At 45.5% G+C, this 21,537-nt stretch overlaps 1 protein-coding gene across 15 annotated transcripts in view; it reads left to right on the top strand.

Moving 5' to 3' along the window:
* Positions 1–21,537, top strand: part of ARHGEF6 (Rac/Cdc42 guanine nucleotide exchange factor 6) — a 120,711-nt gene that overhangs the window by 27,854 nt on the left and 71,320 nt on the right. For all 15 annotated transcript variants that reach the window (XM_021080556.1, XM_021080559.1, XM_021080555.1 and 12 more), the window contains 3 exons: positions 5,623–5,707; positions 7,901–8,025; positions 9,325–9,526. In XM_021080556.1, coding sequence (XP_020936215.1) covers positions 5,623–5,707; positions 7,901–8,025; positions 9,325–9,526 — 412 coding nt within the window. The remainder of the gene's footprint in view (positions 1–5,622; positions 5,708–7,900; positions 8,026–9,324; positions 9,527–21,537) is intronic.

Genomic DNA, 21,537 nt, shown 5'->3' with positions numbered 1-21,537 from the left:
TATGTTCCTAAAATATTTGGATTTTTTTTTTTAAATGGACCTGAAACATAAGCTGTGTTCATGTCGTTCCACTGAATCCCTGGCCTGGCAGTTGATTAGATTTTAATAGTGCAGTGACAGAGCCTATTGTGATCACCTCAAACCCTATATTAACTTTAAATGAAGTTGATTGAGTGGCACTGAAGCCACAGCACATTAGAGATGCTACCCAGTTCTGAACTAATAGGCAGCATGGCTTCTTCTCTTAACCAGGATGTGGCTGGGGCTGGGACTGGTTAACTCAGGTGCCAGCGAATGCTTTAACTTGATCCTATAACCACAGGCTGGACCCCCACCTCATGTGTCTGGACAATGGAACCAGATCGGCAAATAGGAGTAACTCTGTGCAGCCCTAATTTCCTTCTGGCAAACAGAACCACATGCTTGCTGGGTCAGAGATGCACCTTGAGATGACAAGGACAGTACAGGAGTTCGACAAAGCCCCTGCAGAGACAGCCTTCTCATGTAGGAGATTTTTTTCTTTTTTCTTTTTCTTTTTGTCCTTTAGGGCCATACCCGTGGCATATGGAAGTTCCCGGGCTAGGGGTTGAATCAGAGCTGTAGCTGCCAGCCTACACCACAGCCACAGCAACGCTAGATCCAAGCCAGGTCTGTGACCTACACCGCAGCTCACGGCAACGCTGGATCCGTAACCTCCTGAGCAGGACCAGGGATCGAACCCACGTCCTCATGGATACTAGTTGGGTTCATTGCCACTGAGCCACAGTGGGAACTCCAGGAGATTTTTTTTCTTTGACATGATTAGTTGAACCATGTCATCTTAGAGGTTGTAACAAACTTGCGGCAGATGGTACAGATACTGCTCCTGTTGAGCAGCAAGGGATTTCTTTCTGTGTACAAACTCGCAGATTTCATTCTCATTTTTTTTTAATGTCTCATGGAGATATGTCAAGTGTGCATACAGGGCTAGAGTGCCCCTCAGAGCACTTTCTCGTGTATTCTTATTGGCTCCGTCACTTTCTTGCTTGGGGACTTAACTACTCTTGAGCCACAGTTTACTTATGTTTAAAACGGGGGAAATAATTGTGCCCACCTTACAGGCTTGCTGGGAGGGTCAAGGGCAATGAATGGGGTGGCTAGGATGACGCCAAGCACGGTGTCAGCACTGAGCACTATCAAGGGCTCGGTAAATCAGGAAATTGTAGCTGTAAGATGATCGAGTGGCTGGGGCGGGGGGAGGTTTCTTCTATGCTTCCTTGCTTTTGTCAGTTTAGAGAAAATGTCATAAAATAGCATCCATGTTGAAACTGAAAACTACTCCAAAAGGATCTATTTGTAAAGCCATATAAATATTAACTTCTGTGCGGCTTATACTGGCAGATCCCCAACAATTCAGAGTTAACACCTGGTGTTTAGTGGATGGAAAAGAGGTTTTGCAGTCTTTGTGAATCTCCAAAGTGGGAAAAATGTGGGGAAACATTTGAAAATGAAATGCCTTGTCTGATTTCAGCTGTTCACCTACGATTGGCCCTTAGGCTGGCTATATGTAAATACTTTTTTTTTTTTTTTTGTCTTTTTTGCTATTTCTTGGGCCGCTCCCACGGCATATGGAGGTTCCCAGGCTAGGGGTCGAATCGGAGCTGGAGCCACTGGCCTTTGCCAGAGCCACAGCAACGTGGGATCCGAGCCGCGTCTGCAACCTACACCACAGCTCACGGCAACGCCGGATCGTTAACCCACTGAGCAAGGGCAGGGACCGAACCTGCAACCTCATGGTTCCTAGTCGGATTTGTTAACCACTGCACCACGACGGGAACTCCTGGCTATATGTAAATACTTAAAAAAACCCCCAACAACCCTTGAGGAGCTTTAGTCCCTGTCTCTCCTCTTGCTTACCTAGAATAGAGTAAATGTGTTTCTTTGTCGTTGTTGTTATGTTTGAACCTTGCCTCATCCCATGGCAGGTGTGGGACCTTGACACCATGGGCAGTAGTCTAAGAAGCAGTCCTTCCCGTCCTGTGTGCCTCACAGTCGGGGTAAATGGAGGGAGGGGAATCCTGCTGTTCATCTGACCTTCATGGATACAACTGGGTGGGACTCACCAGCCAATTTCTGCCCCGGAATCGGTTGTAAAGAAAGTTCAGCTAATCTGGAACTCAGTTTCATACCAGAGACACTCGACAGGCGAGTGAGGCTTGCACAGCGTACTAGGAGATGAGTGCCGTCGGCACTTTGTATTGAGAAACCAACACACAGCACTAAAGTACATATTTGCATTACCTGTAACCATCCCAGTGCTTTGCAGGTGGCAAAGGGGACTTGGGTCTGCATTTTGTACATGCAGATGATTGGGATTAGTCCTAGGCAGGTGGCTTGCCTTGGACTCTACTTCTCTTGGCTCTCTTCACAGCCTCTCCATGCTGGGGCTGTCTCTCTTGTTCTTCCCAGTTGGAATCCAGTGCCCTTCGTTTTTCTCCACGTCATCCTCTCTAAACGTGGTCTCACGGCTCTCAGTTCCACTGGGGTGTAAAAGACTCATCAGAGCTGCAAGTACTGCCCTCCCTCCAAGTAACATTTCCCTCTTAGTAGGTGACCCATCTCAAGTGCCCGTGTGAGGCTTCCGGGGGTGTGGTGCGGTGGCGGGTGTTCATGGTTGTAACTAATCTTCCTTCTGCTCTGAAAACATCACCCTCAGTTGCTGCCTTCCCTACTGGTCCCTAGAGGCGTCTTCCAACTTCTTCCTATGTAGTTCCGAGTGCTTCAGAACAGCATCTGTGGGTAAATTCTAGTGTATTGAGGTTTTCTAAAAACAGAACCGTGTGTAGCACAGGCAACTTCCCTCAAGCAGACGCAGTGCCTCTTGTTGATGCCTGTTTCGTTTTCTGATCAGTTGATTTGTTCTCAAATTCAGTCCAGTACCAATACAAGGGAATACTGCCAGCATCGGCACATACAGGCAGTCACTGAGCCTGGATAAGGGGCAACATCAAAAGAAGGGGGGGGCTTTTAATCACAGCTTTTGCTCTCAAAATATATTAATATTCTGCTAATATTTGTCTGTTTATTATTTTCTTTTATTATTATTTTTATTATTTGGCCATGTCTGCAACATGCAAAAGTTCCCAGGTCAGGGATGGAATCTGCGCCGCAGCAGCGACCTAAGCCACAGCAGGGACGACACCAGATCCTTAACCCACTGAGCCACCAGGGAACTCCTGTTTATTATTTGAGACTCTACTCATCTCCACCACACCTACCCAACACACATATCCACATGCATATGCATGCTCATAGTCCCATTAAGAATTATGGGCCAAAAACAAATGAGTTTTTTGCTGACATATATGTCATTAATGCTTTCCCATTGATCAGGTCTGAGGGAGCTTCAGTAAGTCTGGAAGCACTGGAATACTGGATGCTTTCTCTAGGGTCTGTTGTGTCTTGTTGAGCCAGGCTTTGGCAAACTGAATCAGAATGCCTATCAATTTATTCCTGAAGACATTTTGTCTTGTAGCATCAGAAACATATTTGGATTGTAGTGTCATTTAACTCTTCAGTAATACTGGCATTTCCCCCTTTGCTAAAAGTACATTAGTGTCTCATTTTTAAATGTGATTTGGTTCTTCAGTCGTTTTAAGTTTGAATGCAAAACATTCATTGATTAAATGAATCAGAATTGTGAATCTCGGAAGAGGCGGACTACCGTAAGCTCACATTTGCATATATTGTTTATATTCATGGCCCCCCCAAATTTGAAAAAAAAAATGGATGCTATGTATTTTCATTTTAGAGACAGATTGTAGGTCTTGAAGAATATGTACACACAGAAGATAAAATTGGGTCTTGACGTGGCTCCCAGAAAACATGCAGATTAGAAATGTGGCAAATGTCTCTACCTAATGGGAAGGCAGATCCTTCGCAGTCTCAGGCTCATTACCAACCATTCCCCCATGAGCATTTTATTCCCGTCGCCACATTTGAGAATAAAAGATGCAAACCTCTAAACATCCTGGAACAAAATGCTTCTAGAAGGCGTATTTCTGTCTAGAAGGTGGGCTTATGATTATGTATCTGCATCAGTGGCTCCAGATTAATAGTTTGTGCTTATGCTTGAGAATACGTCTAGTTTTAAACATACATATATGGGACTAGAAGAAGTCTCCATACCTTTTAATACATTGACTATTTTTATTTTTATTTTTTATTGAAGTATAGCTGATGTACAATATTTAAGGTGTATGGCAAAGTGATTCAGTTTTACATATCGCTATACTTTTTCAGATTTGTTTCCATTACAGGTTATTACAAGATATTGAATACATTTTTTTTTTAGGCCCGCACCTGAGCCGTATGCAAGTTCCCAGGCAAGGGGTGGAATCAGAGCTGCTGGCCTACACCACAGCCACAGCAATGTGGGATCTGAGCCCACCACAGCTCACGGCAATGCCGGATCCTTAACCCACTGAGCGAGGCCAGGGATCGAACCCGCATCCTCACAGACACTAATTGGGTTCATAACCTGCTGAGCCACAATGGAAACTCCCTGAATACATTTTTAAAGTAACAATTAAATTGTCTTTATTTATTTATGTTTTGTCGTTTTAGGGCCGTGCCCGAGGCATATGGAGGTTCCCAGGCTAGGGGCTGAATTGGAGCTGCAGCCGCTGGCCTACGCCACAGCCACAGCAACATGGAATCCAAGCCGCGTCTGCGACCTACACCACAGCTCACAGCAATGCAGGATCCCTAACCCACTGAGCGAGGTCAGGGATTGAACCTGTGTCCTCATGGATACTAGCCAGATTCATTTCTGCTGAGCCATCACAGGATCTCCTAAATTGTCTTTAAAACAACAACTGATTGATATCTTCCTCAGGGACAGTGGGATATCCGAATGATGGTTTCGACAAGGACGGGCACAGTGAAATATTGTATTTCTTTAATGTTCTGTTGCTGGCAGTTGAGTAATACCGAAGGCCAGAGGTCGTATTTGGAAAAATCACCCAAGGCTAGGGAGAACCTATAGGCTCAGGCAGGCCAAGGTTCAGATCCACGGAGATGAGCTGAGGGGGCAAGGTCAAGCCGCAGAAGCTGGGCTCTGAGCCTGGGAGCAAGAGGCAGGCCTGGGCTGAAAGTATGGGTGGCGCAGGGTTGGGATGCCAGGGAGCTGGGAGATGGCGGTGGCCATGGGGAGAATGGGCAGCAGAGAGAAGTAAACTGTTGAGGGGCAGACGGGCCAGAAGGCTCCCCCTCCTTGCTCGTGGACCTTGCTGTTAAGGACCTCGTGTAGGTGCTGGGCAGTGACCGTAACCCATGCATTGAGTTTCCGGTAACGGGGCTGAGCGTATTGATGTGTTCAGGTCACAAGAGTGGGTCTCTGCATTTCCTGGTGGGCCCTACACTCAGCGCGGCTCTCATTTCCCATTACTGCTTCTCTCTGACTCACTGATGGCCTGCCACATGTCATCAGGCAGCTCAGCTGCTGCTTTCATTTCTCCCAAAGGTGTACAGAGGTTTAGGGTCTGGGCTTTTACATTTTTTTCTCCTGAGAGCTGGAGGAAGTGGCCTTCTTATGGCTGGGTTTGCTGAGTTGTCTTACAGTTTCAATTTCCTTTCTCATAGGCCTTTGATCCGGATGACCTTTATGCAGGGGTCAATTTCTCCAAGGTTCTGAGCACTCTTTTAGCTGTCAACAAAGCCACAGAAGGTAAGCAGGTCTCCGGGTGACATGTTTGGGTTCCCGGGTTTCCCATTACCCTGGGGGCCAGCTCTGGCCAGGATTGTCTCATTGCTGCACATCTATCTCCTCTCCCGAAATGAACCCCAGTGGGTGCCAAGTGCTTTGATTCATCCTAGTTTAGGACTTAAACACAACTTTCCTAGGTGTTATTCGAATGCCCTCACTCTAAGCACTGGGAAACGATTTCATTCGAAGCTATTGAGTAGGCAGCTGAATATAACAAGACAGAAAATAAAAAGGAAAAAGGCCAGTTCCCTTTTTCATAAAGTTTACAAAATGTAGCCGTTACTTCCCTTTCCCCACCAGAGACAAATTTTTCTCATCATTTTCTGCATGTCTTTGTCCGTGTGAAGGAACCCGCAGTAACCTTGCCCTGGAAATGAAAGCTCGGCTTCATAGTGAGTGAAAAGGACCTCATTTATTTAAATGTTTTGACCCATCACGCTGGCGGAATTAAATATAAATCCTAGCAAATGCGAAGAAAATGATAACAAAATATAACTTGATTCCTTCTGTGATATATAGTGTCTTACATGCACCTGTGCAATAATACCCACAGTTAAAATGCGTCGCGCCCTTCACCATGGGCTAGGCTGTCCTAAGAGCCGTCGATGGTCTTATTCAGGCTTTGAAACAACCCCGGGAATAGGTATTATTATTAGATCCCTTTTCCAGATAAAGAAAGGCAGGCCCACGGTTGCCTAAGCTCCAGACCTGGGATTCAGACCCACATCTGCTTGACACCGGAGCCCTGACGGTGCCGACACGGGTCTTGCCACTCGAACCCTTGGAGAGTCAACAGGCTGTGTTCCCAGCATTGCCAGGTGCTGCAAAGGAAGCTTGAGACGTGGTGCCCGCCCTTGAGAAAATTACCGTCTATTTAGGGAGACTCGACTTACCCACGTGAAACAATTAGAGAACAAGAGCAGACAATATAACCAAGTGCCAAATAGGCTGGAGCATCTAGGAAGCTATCAAGTAATTATAGTTTTTAGTCAAAAGAGCTGTATATAATAGCAATACATGTAAAAATACTTCTCCGAAGTTGTTCTTTTGCTATTTGGAAGAAAATGCTTTTGAGTTATTGCAAGGCGTATAGCAGAAAGTACAGCTAATTCAAGTGACTATATTTAACACACATGACAACTCTCCAGTTCTGAGCAGGGAGGAGCGTATAATTCTAACATTATGCCGTACAAATTATACGTTCCTTTGCCAAACTCTCCTCGCAAGTTTTACAGTCTCTTCCTTTGCCACAGATATTTATAAAATACAAGGAGGTGAAAGTTAAAACCCACAGCACCAAGGAACTTACTTGGATACTGAGCTTGTCGCCTAGGGAATGTTTGGGCTTTAGACTTTTGCAGTTTATGTCTTTTAAAAATAAATGGAGAGGAAAAGAACCCTCATTTGAATTTGTCAGCAAGCCAGCTCCTCCCTTTAGCAGGCTCTCAGCATTCTGAAAACACCCGGCGGCGGCGCAGTGCGGGTCTGATCCAATTTCACAAGGTTTCAAGGAAGAGGAGACTCTTGAGTTTGATTTTTTTTTAATTAAGAAAAAATAATTCTGGTATCAGGATTGCATCTTTCCCAGACACACATTCTCTCTCATTCCCTCCCCCCCCCGCCACGTCCCCCTCCCCGCCGCCCCAGGCACAAGGGGGATTTTACATTCTATGTGCCGCACATACTGTTCCATGCAAGGAAGAAAAGAACCCCTCAGTTATGGGCCAAAAAACAAAGCGAGAAATTTGAAATATTTCGAAGTAATAAGAGCCACAAACAGCTGTTTGGTACCCAATATAGTCTTGCCCGGGCTAACGGCATATACTGTTGCAACTGGTGCAAGAGGGAAGAGTTGTAGGGAAATGGGTTAAGAGAAAATGTGGTTCTGTCGCTGTTTTTCATTCTACTGGAGAGCAATGGCCAGTAAGGTTAAGACAAGAAAAAGAAGTTGGCCTCCTTCCTGGGGGAGGGGGTGAAATAAGCCGCCGGGCGTGTTCGAGATGATAACAGCTAGAATTCTGGTCAGATGGCCTCTGATAAGGTCCCCTGAAAGATCACGTTCTGCTGGAGATGTGGGGCTTTTTGTTTTTTGTTGTTTTTTTTTTTTCCTGACACGCGTGGTTCTCTTCACGGTGCCTTTTCCTCTTTTCACAGATCAGCTCTCAGAAAGACCATGCGGACGCTCCTCTGCTCTTAGCGCTGCTAATAGTTCCCAGACAAGCCCACAGGGAGCAGTGTCTAGCGCAGCTCCAGGGCTGCAAAGGCAGTCAAAGCCCGGGGTAAGTGGAGTCTCCACATCTTCCCTGCCTGCTTGGAAACCCATCAGCCGGCGGTCTCGGTTACGTCCGCAGAGGTGGGCAGATAGCCGTTCCGCTTACTTGGGGGCGCTGTGAGAAAACGAATTTGAAACCTCGTACCCACTGGGACAGATCGATGGCGATGGCGTGTTGGGCACAGTCAGAAAATCTAAGCTGAAGCCCCAAGGTCCCGGCCCTTCTGGAACTGAGCACCCGAGAGTGCCATGCAAATACCCGTCATTAGGACCACTTCCTGAGGGAGCTTGGCTGCTAATTCCCCTCTCCCTGGGTTTCTCAGGGGAACCGAAGCGCTCCTGGCACCTAGCAGGCAGTCACTGGAGAGCACCCGCTCTCATCATCCCTGCTGTCATTTTCGTTTTGTCTCCCGCCGCCCCATTCCTTTGGCGCCCCTGCTGAGCCCCTGTCTGGGGAGGGCTCAGGCCTCTCTGCGTTTGGTCTTAATGGGAGCTCGCATTTGGGAGGAAGCGCCCTGTCTCCTGCTCTTTTGAGACCTTTTTTCCTTGTCAAAAGCCACCCACTTGCTTTCAGCCATCATGAGCTGTTACTTCCAAAGTACTTTAATTACTTCGAAAGCACTTAACCTTTTGAGATCACAGATTCCTTTCAGAAGGGTTGCATACCCCTCGGGCCCTCTCGCATTTTATGCAGAACCTCCTGTCTGTGAATTTATGGGGGTCCGTGTTTGGGGTAAAGCATCTTGGTGCTCTCAGCTTCTCAAAGCCCCCCGCCCCGTGACAGCTTAAGAACTCCCGATTTAGGTAACCATGGGATATTTGATCTTTGCCTGTGACTAAGTCTTAGCCGATTTAAGGTATTCTTAGTAATTGGGAGGTGGGAGGCAGATTTTATGAGAGTAGGTTAGTATCTAATCTTGGTCATATAATTATGTAAGACTATGTCTGGGTGTTGGGTAGAGGCAAGGTGGGCTCGTTTATTATTCTACTTTCTTTCCTGGACTCATTTAAATAAGTATCTTTAGATAATGGATGGGGAGAAGGACATAAAAGCTATGACCCCCCCCCCAAAAAAAACCCACACGTTCTCACGAATGCAACTTTGCACATGGTTTTGAGGGCTTTATTAATCCCCCCCGACCTCCCCCCCCCCGCAAGGCCTACCCATGAAAGGTAAAAACTCAAGACCGAAATGGACCTGGGTCTGATCCTCGGTCACCCTACTTTATTTGCCTAAATGCATGGAATGTCTGCCCCCTCCTCATTGAGATGAGCGCCTAACCTGCTACGGCTTTGGTTTCTCTAGGAGATGACGGAAAATGGAAGTCACCAGTTGATAGTAAAGGCGAGATTCAACTTTAAGCAGACGAATGAAGACGAACTGTCCGTCTGTAAAGGGGACATCATTTATGTTACTAGAGTCGAAGAAGGAGGCTGGTGGGAAGGCACTTTAAATGGGAGAACAGGCTGGTTCCCTAGTAATTATGTCCGAGAAATTAAATCCAGTGGTAAGTCAGTCTTTTCAGAGCTTTCTTGCCTGGGACTCTTGTCCTTTCTTGGAATTCTGCCTGCAAATCTTGTAGCTTTAATGGGTCAACAGAAATTGTTGGTCCTTGTATGTGTATGTCAAAAATAAGACTAGAACAGAACTGGGGAAAATCTGTGATTAGATATTTTGGAACGAAGTTGTATTTAGATTACATCAAAGCAGCCAAAAGCTAAAAAATCGAAAGAATTCAAAGCTCAGACAACTGCCCCACCTTAACTGTGTCCCCTTCTGTCTACTAATTCTAGCTCATGTAACGTAGCACACAGCCCTTCCTGCTCCTCTAAGAATCGCCGTGGCAGAACACAACAATAAGCGAGGCCATGTGCTAACTTCCTTTTTTAGCCCTAAGCTCTTCGAGCAGACCTAAGTCTAAATGTGTTGGAGAAATAACAATCATAGAACTGCAGGAAGCTGTCTGGCTGCTTTGATTGTGAATAAGATTGCCCTTAACCCGTTGCGTACTGCTAGCTGTGTACTCTTTTGCATAATGATACCCAGAGAAAGAAATCTCCTCACTCGTAATAATCTTTCTAGAAGTTTCTTAGGTCGTGTACTTGCCTTTTATTATTTAAGAAAGTAGGTCCTCCCTCTGCTACCAAAAACCAAAACCAGAACCCAAACCCTGGCAGTATAAAAATATGTCGCAATACAGATAAAATAGTATTCAGTTATTCGCATTCTTACACCTCTTCAGTCTTCAAAACTATTTCCCCAAGCGCTCCTTATATTTATTCTTTCTTTTTTCGAAAATTCTCTTCATTTTGTGAAGTTTTATTGAAGTATAGTTGATGACAAGCTTGTGCTCATTTCTGCTGTACAACAAAGTGGTTCCATTCTTTATCAGATTCTTTTCCCATATAGACGATCACAGAACGTTGGGTAGAGTTCTCTGTGCTCTACAGCAGGTGCCCGTTGGTCAATCATTCCATAGACCTCAGGGTGCACATGCCAGTCCCAATCCCCACCCCCCTTCATCCCTCTTCATCCCTTCATCCCTTTTCGTCGTTAGTTCCTCAGTGTATTGTTTTCTTTCCTTTTTTTTTTTTTTTTCTTTCCTTTTCTAGGGCCACACCTGAGGCATATGGAGGTTCTCAGGCTAGGGGTCCAATGGGAGCTGTAGCCACCGGCCTACACCACAGTCACAGCCACACAGGATCCGAGCCGCGTCTGCCACCTACACCACAGCTCACGGCAACGCTGGGTCCTTAACCCACGGAGTGAGGCCAGGGATCGAACCTACAATCTCATGGTCCGTAGTCGGATTCGTTAACTGCTGAGCCATGACGGGAACTCCAGTGTATTGTTTTCTTTGGTCAATGTCTTTATTCCTTTTTTAGTGCCTCAACATTAATGCCATTACTTAACAAAATTGCAGGCTCACTGTAAATTAGGTAAAACTTCGTGCACTAGATAATGTAGATAAGAAAACTCCTCTCTCCTTTGCCCCCTCCTCTAAGATAATCACTGTTGGGAGCTTTTCCCTAAAGCATTTGAGATGAAATTTAGTTTCATGCTTTTCTGTATTGTGTGTTGGGCGAAGGTGGGGCATCTCCTTCAAAGGAATAAGTGTTTAGTTATATCTGTATATGTGGATTTCTTATTATTTTTTATTCCTGGGAATTGAGAAATTTCTGTTGAGCCTTGAAGTGTTTTCATAGGCCTGGCCTGAAATTTCCTTGGGTTTGATGATTTTCACAGCTGATTTTTTACCCCTTGCTACATCTTTTATTTGGTGTAATCTGCTTGTTAGGATCTTTAGATGATTTTCCAGATTCACTCTGACACTGTTCCCTGATTCAGTGCCTTCATCTGCAAAACTAAAAGGAACAGCGCTTGCTTCCTGGCCTGGAAATCCCAAGCATTGTTGAGTGGTGGGTGGAAGTGGACAGACAGCACACCCCCATTTTTTTTTTAATTGGCTGTGCCCACAGCATGCAGAAGTTCCCAGGCCAGGGATCAAACCTGTGCTGCGGTTGCAACCTGTGCCACAGCTGCAGCAATGCCGGATCCTTAACCCTCTGCACCACATGGGAACTTCCTCCTATAATCGAATTGAAACTCAGTAGCCAGAGTGATCCTTTCAAAACGTAACGAGTAATTCTCACCATGATGCGGTGTTTTGAGTCGTTGTGGAGGCGTGGATTTGATCCCGGGCTGGCACAGTGGGTTAAAGGATCCTTGGCAGACAGGACAGGTGACATAGACAAAGCTCGATATAGGATGCTGTCGGAGGAGTAAAGAAAAAGATTTGATTAACAATAACCTAAGAGGAAAAAAAGCACTTGAATTGGGTCTTGAATGATGAAAAGAAGCTTCTGAAAGGAGAAGAAGGTTAGGAGTTACGAAGTTAGGGCTGGGAAGTAGGAAAGCATGGGGTGGGCGGGAGGTGGATTGGGTTGAGGGTCAGGTGACTGAGAGAAGGGGCGGGGCCTTGGGCCGGAGCTACTCAAGAAGGGTGCCAAAGACAAGCTTGAAGCTGGGCATGGCATGGGATTTAGAGAGATCTTTCGAGTGGCGGTGCTGGGGCTGGATGGCAGGGAAGTGGTGGGGGGAACGAATGAGGATGCGGGGACACCCGTCGCGACCGCTGCCGAGGTCCCCGCACTCGGGATAGTGGTGTGGGCCACTTTGGTGATGGTGGCGAGGAAGAGAGAGTGGACAGATGCAGCGGATACGGGGAAAATAGAATCCGGAAGCCTCGCTGACGATCAGGGATGGGGAAGAAGGAAGATGTGGGGGTACCGCCGTCTCGGGGCCCAGCACGCGGGTGAGCTACGTGTGGGCATGGGGTGTCTGTCATCCACCCAGCCAGGCAGCCAAGGGTTATTTGCCAGGACGAGGCTGTCAGTCTCAGACCTGGGCACGGGTGAGGCAGAGAAACCCAAGGCGCGCCTCTTGCCCTCCCGGTGTTCAGTCTAGTGAGGGGAAGACCTCGTTAGCGTACAGTAGGATCCATTCTAAATACAGGGTGCTCTGGAGCGTGGTGAGAAGAAGGGGGGTACCCAACTCAGCCTGACAGGGCGGGCAAAGGGAAATGATTCATCTTGGTATACCTTTCTGTCTCCCTAGTGCCTTAGATGCAGGAAGTGTTGGGTACATGCTGACTGCCATTAATGGAGAAGGGATGGAGAGGAGATTGTGTGTGTGTGTGTGTGTGTGTGTGTTGGGGGGGTGACTGGTACAGAAGATGATGTGTTCTTTTGCACATGCTGAGTGGAGGCGCCAGCGAGTCATCGTTCTGCAGATTTCTAGCAGGTTGGCGGTACCGATTTGGAGCAGGAAACAGATTAAGAGCTGGAGCCGAAACTGACAAGGGACAGTGCGACACATGTCACACATCATATTCTACATGATGAAACGTAGAATAGATGGCAGAACCTCAATGGGTAGAGAGGCCACTCTGGCTGGAGAGGTTGGCAGAGGCTTCATGGAGGAGACAGGGCTGGAGCTGAACCCACAAAGACACGGAGGCTGTGTGGATAGGCCCAGAAGAGAGCAGAGACAGTCTAAGTCGGAGTGACTGGCTAGGGAGAGGGAAAACCACGACGGATCTGTGGTAGGATCGAGCAGAGTGAGTTAGGGAACAAGGAAGAGATTACCTTGGTGTAATGCCAAGGTCTTGGTGGGAAGGTAGGTATCAAGTCTTTGCTGGCTTCAGTGCTTTCTCACCCCCAGTCTTGCCACATCCATGAAACAGAGAGCAGGCCAAACCTAATAGGATGAAAAAAAAAAAAAAAAAGAAAGAAAAGAAAAGAGGGGTTCCTGTCGTGGCTCAGTGGTTAAGGAATCCGACTGGGAACCGTGAGGTTGCAGGTTCGATTCCTGGCCTTGCTCAGTGGGTTCAGGATCCAGCATGGCCATGAGCTGTGGTGTAGGTCACAGATGCGGCCCGGATCCTGCATTGCTATGGCTCTGGTGTAGACCGGTGGCTACAGCTCCAATTAGACCCCTAGTCTGGGAACCTCCATATGCTGGGTGCGGCCCTAGAAAAGACAAACAAACCAAAAAACCTACTAGGATGCTTCGGGACGTTATACATTCAATGTTGTGCTCTCTTACGTTTGATCTAGAAAATGCATCTCAATTTTTGAATTTCTTTCCATGAAGTCCATAGGGATGTGTAAGCTTAGACAAGAAAATTTATCTTTTTTTTTTTTTGTCTTTTGCCTTTTTGTCTTTTGTTGTTGTCGTTGTTGTTGTTGCTATTTCTTGGGCTGCTCCCGCGGCATATGGAGGTTCCCAGGCTAGGGGTTGAATCGGAGCCGTAGCCACCGGCCTACGCCAGAGCCACAGCAACGCGGGATCCGAGCCGCGTCTGCGACCTACACCACACCTCACGGCAACGCCGGATCGTTAACCCACTGAGCAAGGGCAGGGACCGAACCTGCAACCTCATGGTTCCTAGTTGGATTCGTTAACCACTGCGCCACGACGGGAACTCCAGAAAATTTATCTTTAAGAATTTTAAACAATGACTTATAATAGTTCTCTTGTGGCTCAGTGGGTTAAGGATCCAGTGTTGTCCCTGCCGTGGCTCGAGTCACTGCTGTGCCGTGGGTTTCTATCCCTGGCCTGGGAACTTCTGTATGCTGCAGGCGCAACCAAAAAAAAAAAAAGAAAAAAAAAAAAAGAAAAGAAAAAAGACTTAGAGATTACATTCTTATCTCAGAGAAACGAAACCTTCCATTTGGAGTTTTAAACCCCTCTGCGATACAACATCTGGTTCCTTTATGAGATTGCATCAGGCGTGGGACTAAAGCACTTCTCTGATCTCCATCTGCTTACCGTTGGGAACTAATGGGCAACTCTGCGGTCACTGGAACAGTCAGTAATTCTGACCGACTCTTTCACGATAGCCTGGGGTGCCCTTCGGGCTCCTCCTCCAGATTCTTAAGGATTGTCTTAGCAATAAAATGCAGCAACCCCAGCCCCATCCAGCCCTCACCCCGGGGATGGCTGTGCCTCTGGGGACCTGTGCCGTTTTCTTCTCCGGAGCCTGTCACGGACAGGAGCCCATCCTGCTCTGGAAAGCTTGCCCTGGGGGCCTGGCCTCTGAAGTTTCCGATTCCACCACCGTAGCTTTGATAATTCCCGCCAAAGCCCTGGGGACAGCTTCCTCCAGACTAAAGGAGGAGGCTGATTTCCGAGGACTTACAGGACCCCCCCCCCCCCAATAGTGTAGAAAGTGAAGAACTCCAGTATTGGAGTATGTTTTACACACGCACGCACACGCACACACCCCTCGCCTCGACAGGAGCTTAAGGCAGACGTTAGCGTGGGTTTTTGTGACCGGGATCTTATAAAAGCCTCTCGCCCAGGATAATGGAACCTGGCCACCACTGGCATTTGGAAGCCCTTGTTATCCGTCTTGCCGGCCACTTCTCAATTTCTTGTTACGTGAGAAAAATAAACCCTATTTGCAGCAAAAACATTCTTTTTTCAAAGATCTTACTTCACAAAAATACATGTATGGAACAACTTAGTCATTATATATACCGCAGAAGCTATATTAAGGGCCCTTCCTCCTTTATTTCATTTTAGTCAGAGACCTTGTAAATAAGAAAGTTAGCCGTTTATAATTTGCAGTCCTTTTCTTAGAAATCCGTGGTCACTTGTGTCAATTAACATGTTATTTATCCATCACAATCATTTCTGTCAACTACGTCGGTAACATAGTAAATTACATCTCTTTTTTTATTTTTGTCTCTATTGCCCAGAAAGGCTAAGGGTTTTGTCAGGACTCTGCATTAAAATTTTCCTGGCAAAATTTCCATGCCAAGAAAATATTGAGGCTAGTATGATTGAGCAGATATTTTAAGCAAGTTCTGTTTTCTGCAACTGATTTAGTTAAGGGGTCATTAAATCCTTCTAAAACTTCTTATTAGCAGGCAAATATAGATGTCAAATGAGGGGATTAGTTAGATGGCTAATTCAATTTGTATTAAGGCAGATTAAGAAATGACTCTTCCTGCTCATTATCATCCAAAACTAGGATTGGGCTTTATATTTAGATTTCCTGTTTTAATCCCCTAGCTGTCTCCCATAGATGCTTCCTGTCCAGAGGAAATGAGTTGTCACTAGACTTCTTTTTGACCTATCACCGCCAACGGGCATAGGGATCGGTACCTCATCCAGGGAGGGGAAAGAATCAGGAGTTACCTGGAAAGGGATATTTATAGCAGAATTAGGAGACTTCTTATGGCTCCACCTGCGAGATGCTTGTTCTTGCAGATTATGAGTTCGATTATGAGTTCAATTATGCTAAAGGACCCATTTGAATTCTTCCCTACCTTGACTGATTCTTTTTTCACTGATTGAATCGAATCCATCAATTGTTTTTCATCGCCTTAGAAACACCACCTAAAAGGTTTACGTTTTCATGGTAGTTCCAATCAGGTCAGGTCGGGAAGGACGTACCCTTCTAGATTCTTCTGGCTGGTCTAATTGACAGGAGAGAGGTTAACAGGAGCAAAATCATACCGAAGTTTAGCAACTGTGTACAGGGAAGAAACCCCGAACTGAGTCACGCAACAAAATGGACAAAACCTTCACCTTAAGTTCCATCCTCCGCTAAAGATAAAAGAGGATGTTGGGGGTTGTGGTTTGGGACCTCACAGGGGAGGAGGGCAATTGACACAGAGATGGAAAAGCAAATGTTTGCTAAATGAATGTTTGCTGGGCCCTGCAGACACAATGGAAAACAGAGTGGACTCTGCTCTCCGGGCCCCGCTCCCCCCACCGCACCCAGCCCGGGTTCTTTGCAGGTGTCTCTGCTGGTCGCCCTATTCCGGGAACAGGCCCTGGATCTACATTCTCTAGGTAGCGAAGGGAGAGGTGAAAAGAAAGATTTCCTGTCTTTGGGGCCCTGATTGCTAGACCTTCTCGCACTCTGCTGGCTGCTGCGAGTGGCGAGCGCAGGCATCTTGCCTTGTTCGTGGTCTTGGGGGAAAGCGTTCAGCCTTAGGTTTTCCACCGTGAGGTAAGATACTGGAGGGTTTTTTGTAGATGCTCTTTATTGAATTGCGGAAGTTCTTTATTTCTATCTTTTCTGGGCATTTTGTTTCTTGAATGGGTGGCCAATTTTGTCATGTCCTTTTTCTGCAGCGATTGACACTTTATCGTGTGATTTTTCTTTTCGACTGTGACGGTCGTGGGTTTCGTTGATTGATTTTGGAATGTTTAACCAAACCTGCATCCCTGGGATGAATTTCATCAAATACAATTCTTTTAAAATATTGCAGAATTCTATTTGCTGATACTTGGTTAAGGTTTTTGGGCTTGGAAATTCGTGAGGGTTATGGGTCTGCAGTTCTCTTTTTTCTCCTGTCTTTGGTTTTGGTGTCAGTGTAATGGCAACTTTATAAAGGGAATTGGAAAGCCATCCCTTGTCTTTCGTTTTCTGTGAGAGATTGGGAAGAATTGGTATGGCTTCTTCCTTAAACATTTGGTAGACCTCTCCGTTGAAGCCATGTGGGCCTGGAGATTGCTTTTGCCAGAGTTTTGAATTTATAAATTCAGTTTCTGGACTAGTTATAATAGGCTCTTCAAATGGTGTATTTCATATCCTGGTGAATGGTGGCAGTTTTGGCTTTCTGAGGAATTGCGTCATTTCACACCTAGTTATCAAATTTCTGTGTTTCTGAGTTGTTCATAGTATTTCTTTCTTTTCTTTCTTTTTTTTTTTTTTGTCCTTTCTAGAGCCGCACCTGCTGCATATGGAGGTTCCCAGGCCAGGGGTCCAATCGGAGCTGCAGCAGCAGGCCTACACTAGAGCCACAGCAACTCGGGATCCGAGCCGTGTCTGCAACCCACGCCACAGCTCACGGCAATGCTGGATCCGTAACCCACTGAGCAAGGCCAGGGATCGAACCCACAACCTCATGGTTCCTAGTCGGATTCGTTAACCACTGAGCCACGACGGGAACTCCCGTAGTATTTCTTTATTAATCTTGCTGCTGTCCCTGAAGTCTGTAATGATGTCCCCAGTTTCACTTCTGTTATTGGTAATACCTGTCTTTTTTCCTCCGTCAGTCTTGCTAGAGGTTTGACGATTTTATTTTATTTAAAAATTTTTTTTACTGTAAGACTTATTTAGTAAAGTGTAATTGATTGACCATATCGTATTTGTCTCAAGCGTACGGCAAAGTGATTTAGTCATACATACGTATGTATATATGTATGTTCTTTTTTGATTCTTTTCAATTATAGTTTATTACAAGATACCGAATATAGTTCCTGATGCGATGCAGTAAATCCTTGTTGTTAACAATTTTATTGGTCTTATCAAAGCCCCCACTCCTTTTTGCATCATGTTCAGCCACCCAGGAATCATCACGGCAGCCGCCTTTTTTTAAATTCGTGTTTTCGGTTACGGCCACTGATTCCTGTGGCCTCTCCGCTTCTGTGCCTTGGCAGGCTCTCCCTTACTGTTTTACCCTTCCTTTTGGGCTTGCTTTGGAAAGCTGGCCACATTGTTCTGCTTTCTCTAGAAAGTTTCACTTTTATCAAGATGGTTTACATCGTATTTGCACAAAACAACTGAGTTCTACATAGAAGCATTATGGCTACATTGTAGAAAACTTGCCTAACAAAAATGAAAAGGATTTGGTAACTGTCGATTTTGAATATGCCTACGAGCGCAAGACCGTGATAGACTGGCTCTGCCCCTTACAACCTCACGTGGTAGGCTGGGTGTCTCTGCATTTTTCAGGTTTACCCAGGAAAGCCTGGTGGATCCAGGCAGATCTTGAAGTGGCATGAAGTTTCTCCAAACTGGTCATGCTCCACTTTTTTTTTTTTTTGGTCATTGACAAGTGACATAATTGACCCTCATTGCTGCCTATGTGTTTTATTTCCACTTTACCCAGCCGGGCCCAGCTGGGCAGTTCACTCTCACAGGAACAGTCCTGCCTTGAGCGTTGCCATTTCTACATCTATGCTGTTGGGACCTTCTCTGCCTAGAAAAATGCTCTACTGTCTTTTCAGCCTGTTTTGGTTTTTCTTTTTTGACTGCGCCCATGGCATGTAGAAGTTCCTGGGCCAGGGATTGAACCCACACCACAGCAGCGACTCGAGCCACTGCAGTGACCACGCTGGATCCTTAACCCACTGAGCCACACGGGAACTCCCTTTTCAGCCTGTTTGAATTCCAGCCCCGCCCCGCAGGGACAGATCCAGTACCCCCTGCCCAACAAGTCTTCTCTGACCTTCTCAGATCAAACTGATGGCCCCTCTGAACCCTGGTGAGAACCACTGCTCATGACATTGACTGGGCCCTTCGGTACTTTCACCTCTGGATGTCCTGCTGGTTAGGAGCACAGGATCTTGTCAGGACACAACTGGGCTTCGGTCTTGGCTCTGCCATTTCCCAAATTCAAGCCCTTAGGCAGCTGATTTTGCTTTTTTTTTTTTGTCTTTTTGCCTTTCCTAGGGCCGCTCCCGCGGCATATGGAGGTTCCCAGGCTAAGGGTCTAATCAGAGCTGTAGCCACCGGCCGATGCCAGAGCCACAGCCACACGGGATCCGAGCCGCGTCTGCAACCTACACCACAGCTCACGGCAACGCTGGATCCTTAGCCCACTGAGCAAGGCCAGGGATCGAATCCACACCCTCATGGTTCCTCGTCGGATTCGTTCACCACTGAGCCACAACGGGAACTCCTACTTTCTTGATCCATAGTGATCACCTTTGCAAAATGAGATCATCGCTACCTCACAGAGTTTGTTGTAAAGATCAAATAGAATGTCTTAAAAGCTGTTAACTACTACGTATAAAAGATATAACCAACAAGGACCGACTGTACAGCACAGGAAACTATATTTAATATTTTATAATCTATTAGGGAAAAGACTCTGAAAAAGAATGGATCTATATGTATGTATAACCAAATCACTTTGCCGTACACCTGAAACTAACGCAACATGGTAAATCAACTGTGCTTCAATTAAAAATATATTAAAATAAATACCCAAAACAAAAACAGCAAAAACAAAAGCAAAAAAAAAAAATAGCTGTTAAATGCCAAATACACATAAGGGATCTTTTAAATATTATAATAATTAGAAATAAAGGTTACATGGGAAAACATTCATGAAGTAATGTTGGAATAGGAGAATTCCAAAACTGTAGTTGCAGTAGAAAGATCTCTGTGTGTCCATAAACACATGTAGGAAGGGAATGGGAAGACACACTTCAGAATGTTACTCTGGATGATGCTTAGGTCTGGGTGATGGGCTAATTGTTGGTTTTACTTTCCTCTGTTTTCATTTTTTTTAGGGTAAAAATGTAATAAACTTAAAACTAGAGGAGTTCCCATCGTGGCTTAGTGGTTAACAAACCCGACTAGTATTCATGAGGACTAGAGTTCAATCCCTGGCCTCGGTCAGTGGGTTAAGGATCTGGCATTGCCGTGAGCTATGGCGTAGGTTGCATACGCGGTTTGGATCCTGTGTTACTGTGGCTGTGGTGTTGGCCACAGCTCCAATTAGACCCCTAGCCTGGGAACCTCCACATGCCACAGGTGTGGCCCTAAAAAGACAATACATAAATAAAAATAAAACTAGAAAATATTATTTTAAAAAAGAAAAAAATCAAGGCCTGATGATATTATTTGGTTATTTATACTCCACCATACTGGAAAAGAGGTTAAAGAAAGAGTTTAAAGCAGGATACAATAAAGCAGGTAAAAATGGAATATAAAACAAAATGAAGGAGAAAATGAGGGTAGGGACGGTAGTATGTAGTGACACTGTTAAACATTTATGATCACTGTCTTGTATTTGTATTAAGTGGTTTCTTTTTAAAAAAATGTGTGTTGGTTTATAATGTGTTAATTTCTGCTGTATAGCAAAGTGACTCATATATATATTATATAATACATATTATATAAATTTATATATATACTCTTTTTTTTTTTTTTAGGGCCACACCTGCAGCATATGGAAGTTCCCCAGGCTTGGGGTAGAATCTGAGCTGCAGCTGCTGGACTGTGCCACAACCACAGCAACATCAAATCTGAGCTGCATCTTCAACCTACACCTTATGCCACAGCTTTTGGCGCCGCTAGATCCTTAACCTACTGAGTGAGGCCAAGGATCGAACCGGAGTCCTCGTGGTTGCTAGTTGGGTTTGTTTCCACTGTGCCGCAACGGGAATTCCCCCATTCTTTTTTTTTTTTTTTTTTAATATTATTTTCCATCATGGTCTATCCCAGGGGATTGGATATAGTTCCCTGGGCTGTGCATAGAAGCTTGGTGTTTATCCATTCTATATGTAATAACACGCATCTGCTAACCCCAAACTCTAGGTCCACCCCCCCCACACCCCACCCCCGGCAAACACAAGTCTGTTCTTGTTTGTGAGTCAGTTTCTGTTTCATAGATAGGTTCATTTGTGCCATATTTTAGATCGGGTGATTTCTTTATTAAAGAAAAATGTCTTAGAATGTCTCTTAGTCATGAGTTTAATAGATAACACTAACTTGGTAGAAGAAAGGCAGTATTTTACAGCACAAGGTAATGATATTAAAATGAAGGAATTTTCTGTTAGTTGAAAGTGTATTAAAGATTCTTATTATTTTGTTATTGGCACAGTAGACAACCCCAAGAAACAATGGCTGCTATTATCTATATTATATTATACTTGTATAGTAAGTTGCAAGTTACAAATGTGTATATATATATTTTTATATATAAATATGTGTTTCAAGTTATACATACATATATATATATATTTGATCAGTGTTGGCTTTGCTCATCTGTTTTGAATACATTGAGTGTAGAGGCAGATTGGAGTCAAGAAGCAGGAACTGGGAGTTCCTGTCATAGCTCAGTGGTTAACGAACCCGACTAGGAACCATGAGGCTGCAGGTTCGATCCCTGGCCTCGCTCAGTGGGTTAAGGATCCGGCACTGCCGTGAGCTGTGGTCTAGGTTGCAGACGTGGCTTGGATCTGGTGTTGTTGTGGCTGTGG

Source organism: Sus scrofa, chromosome X (assembly GCF_000003025.6).
Source record: "Sus scrofa isolate TJ Tabasco breed Duroc chromosome X, Sscrofa11.1, whole genome shotgun sequence".
Lineage (NCBI taxonomy): Eukaryota > Metazoa > Chordata > Mammalia > Artiodactyla > Suidae > Sus > Sus scrofa.
The sequence above is the reverse complement of the archived record's forward strand: the minus strand, read 5'-3'. Positions and strand labels throughout refer to the sequence as shown.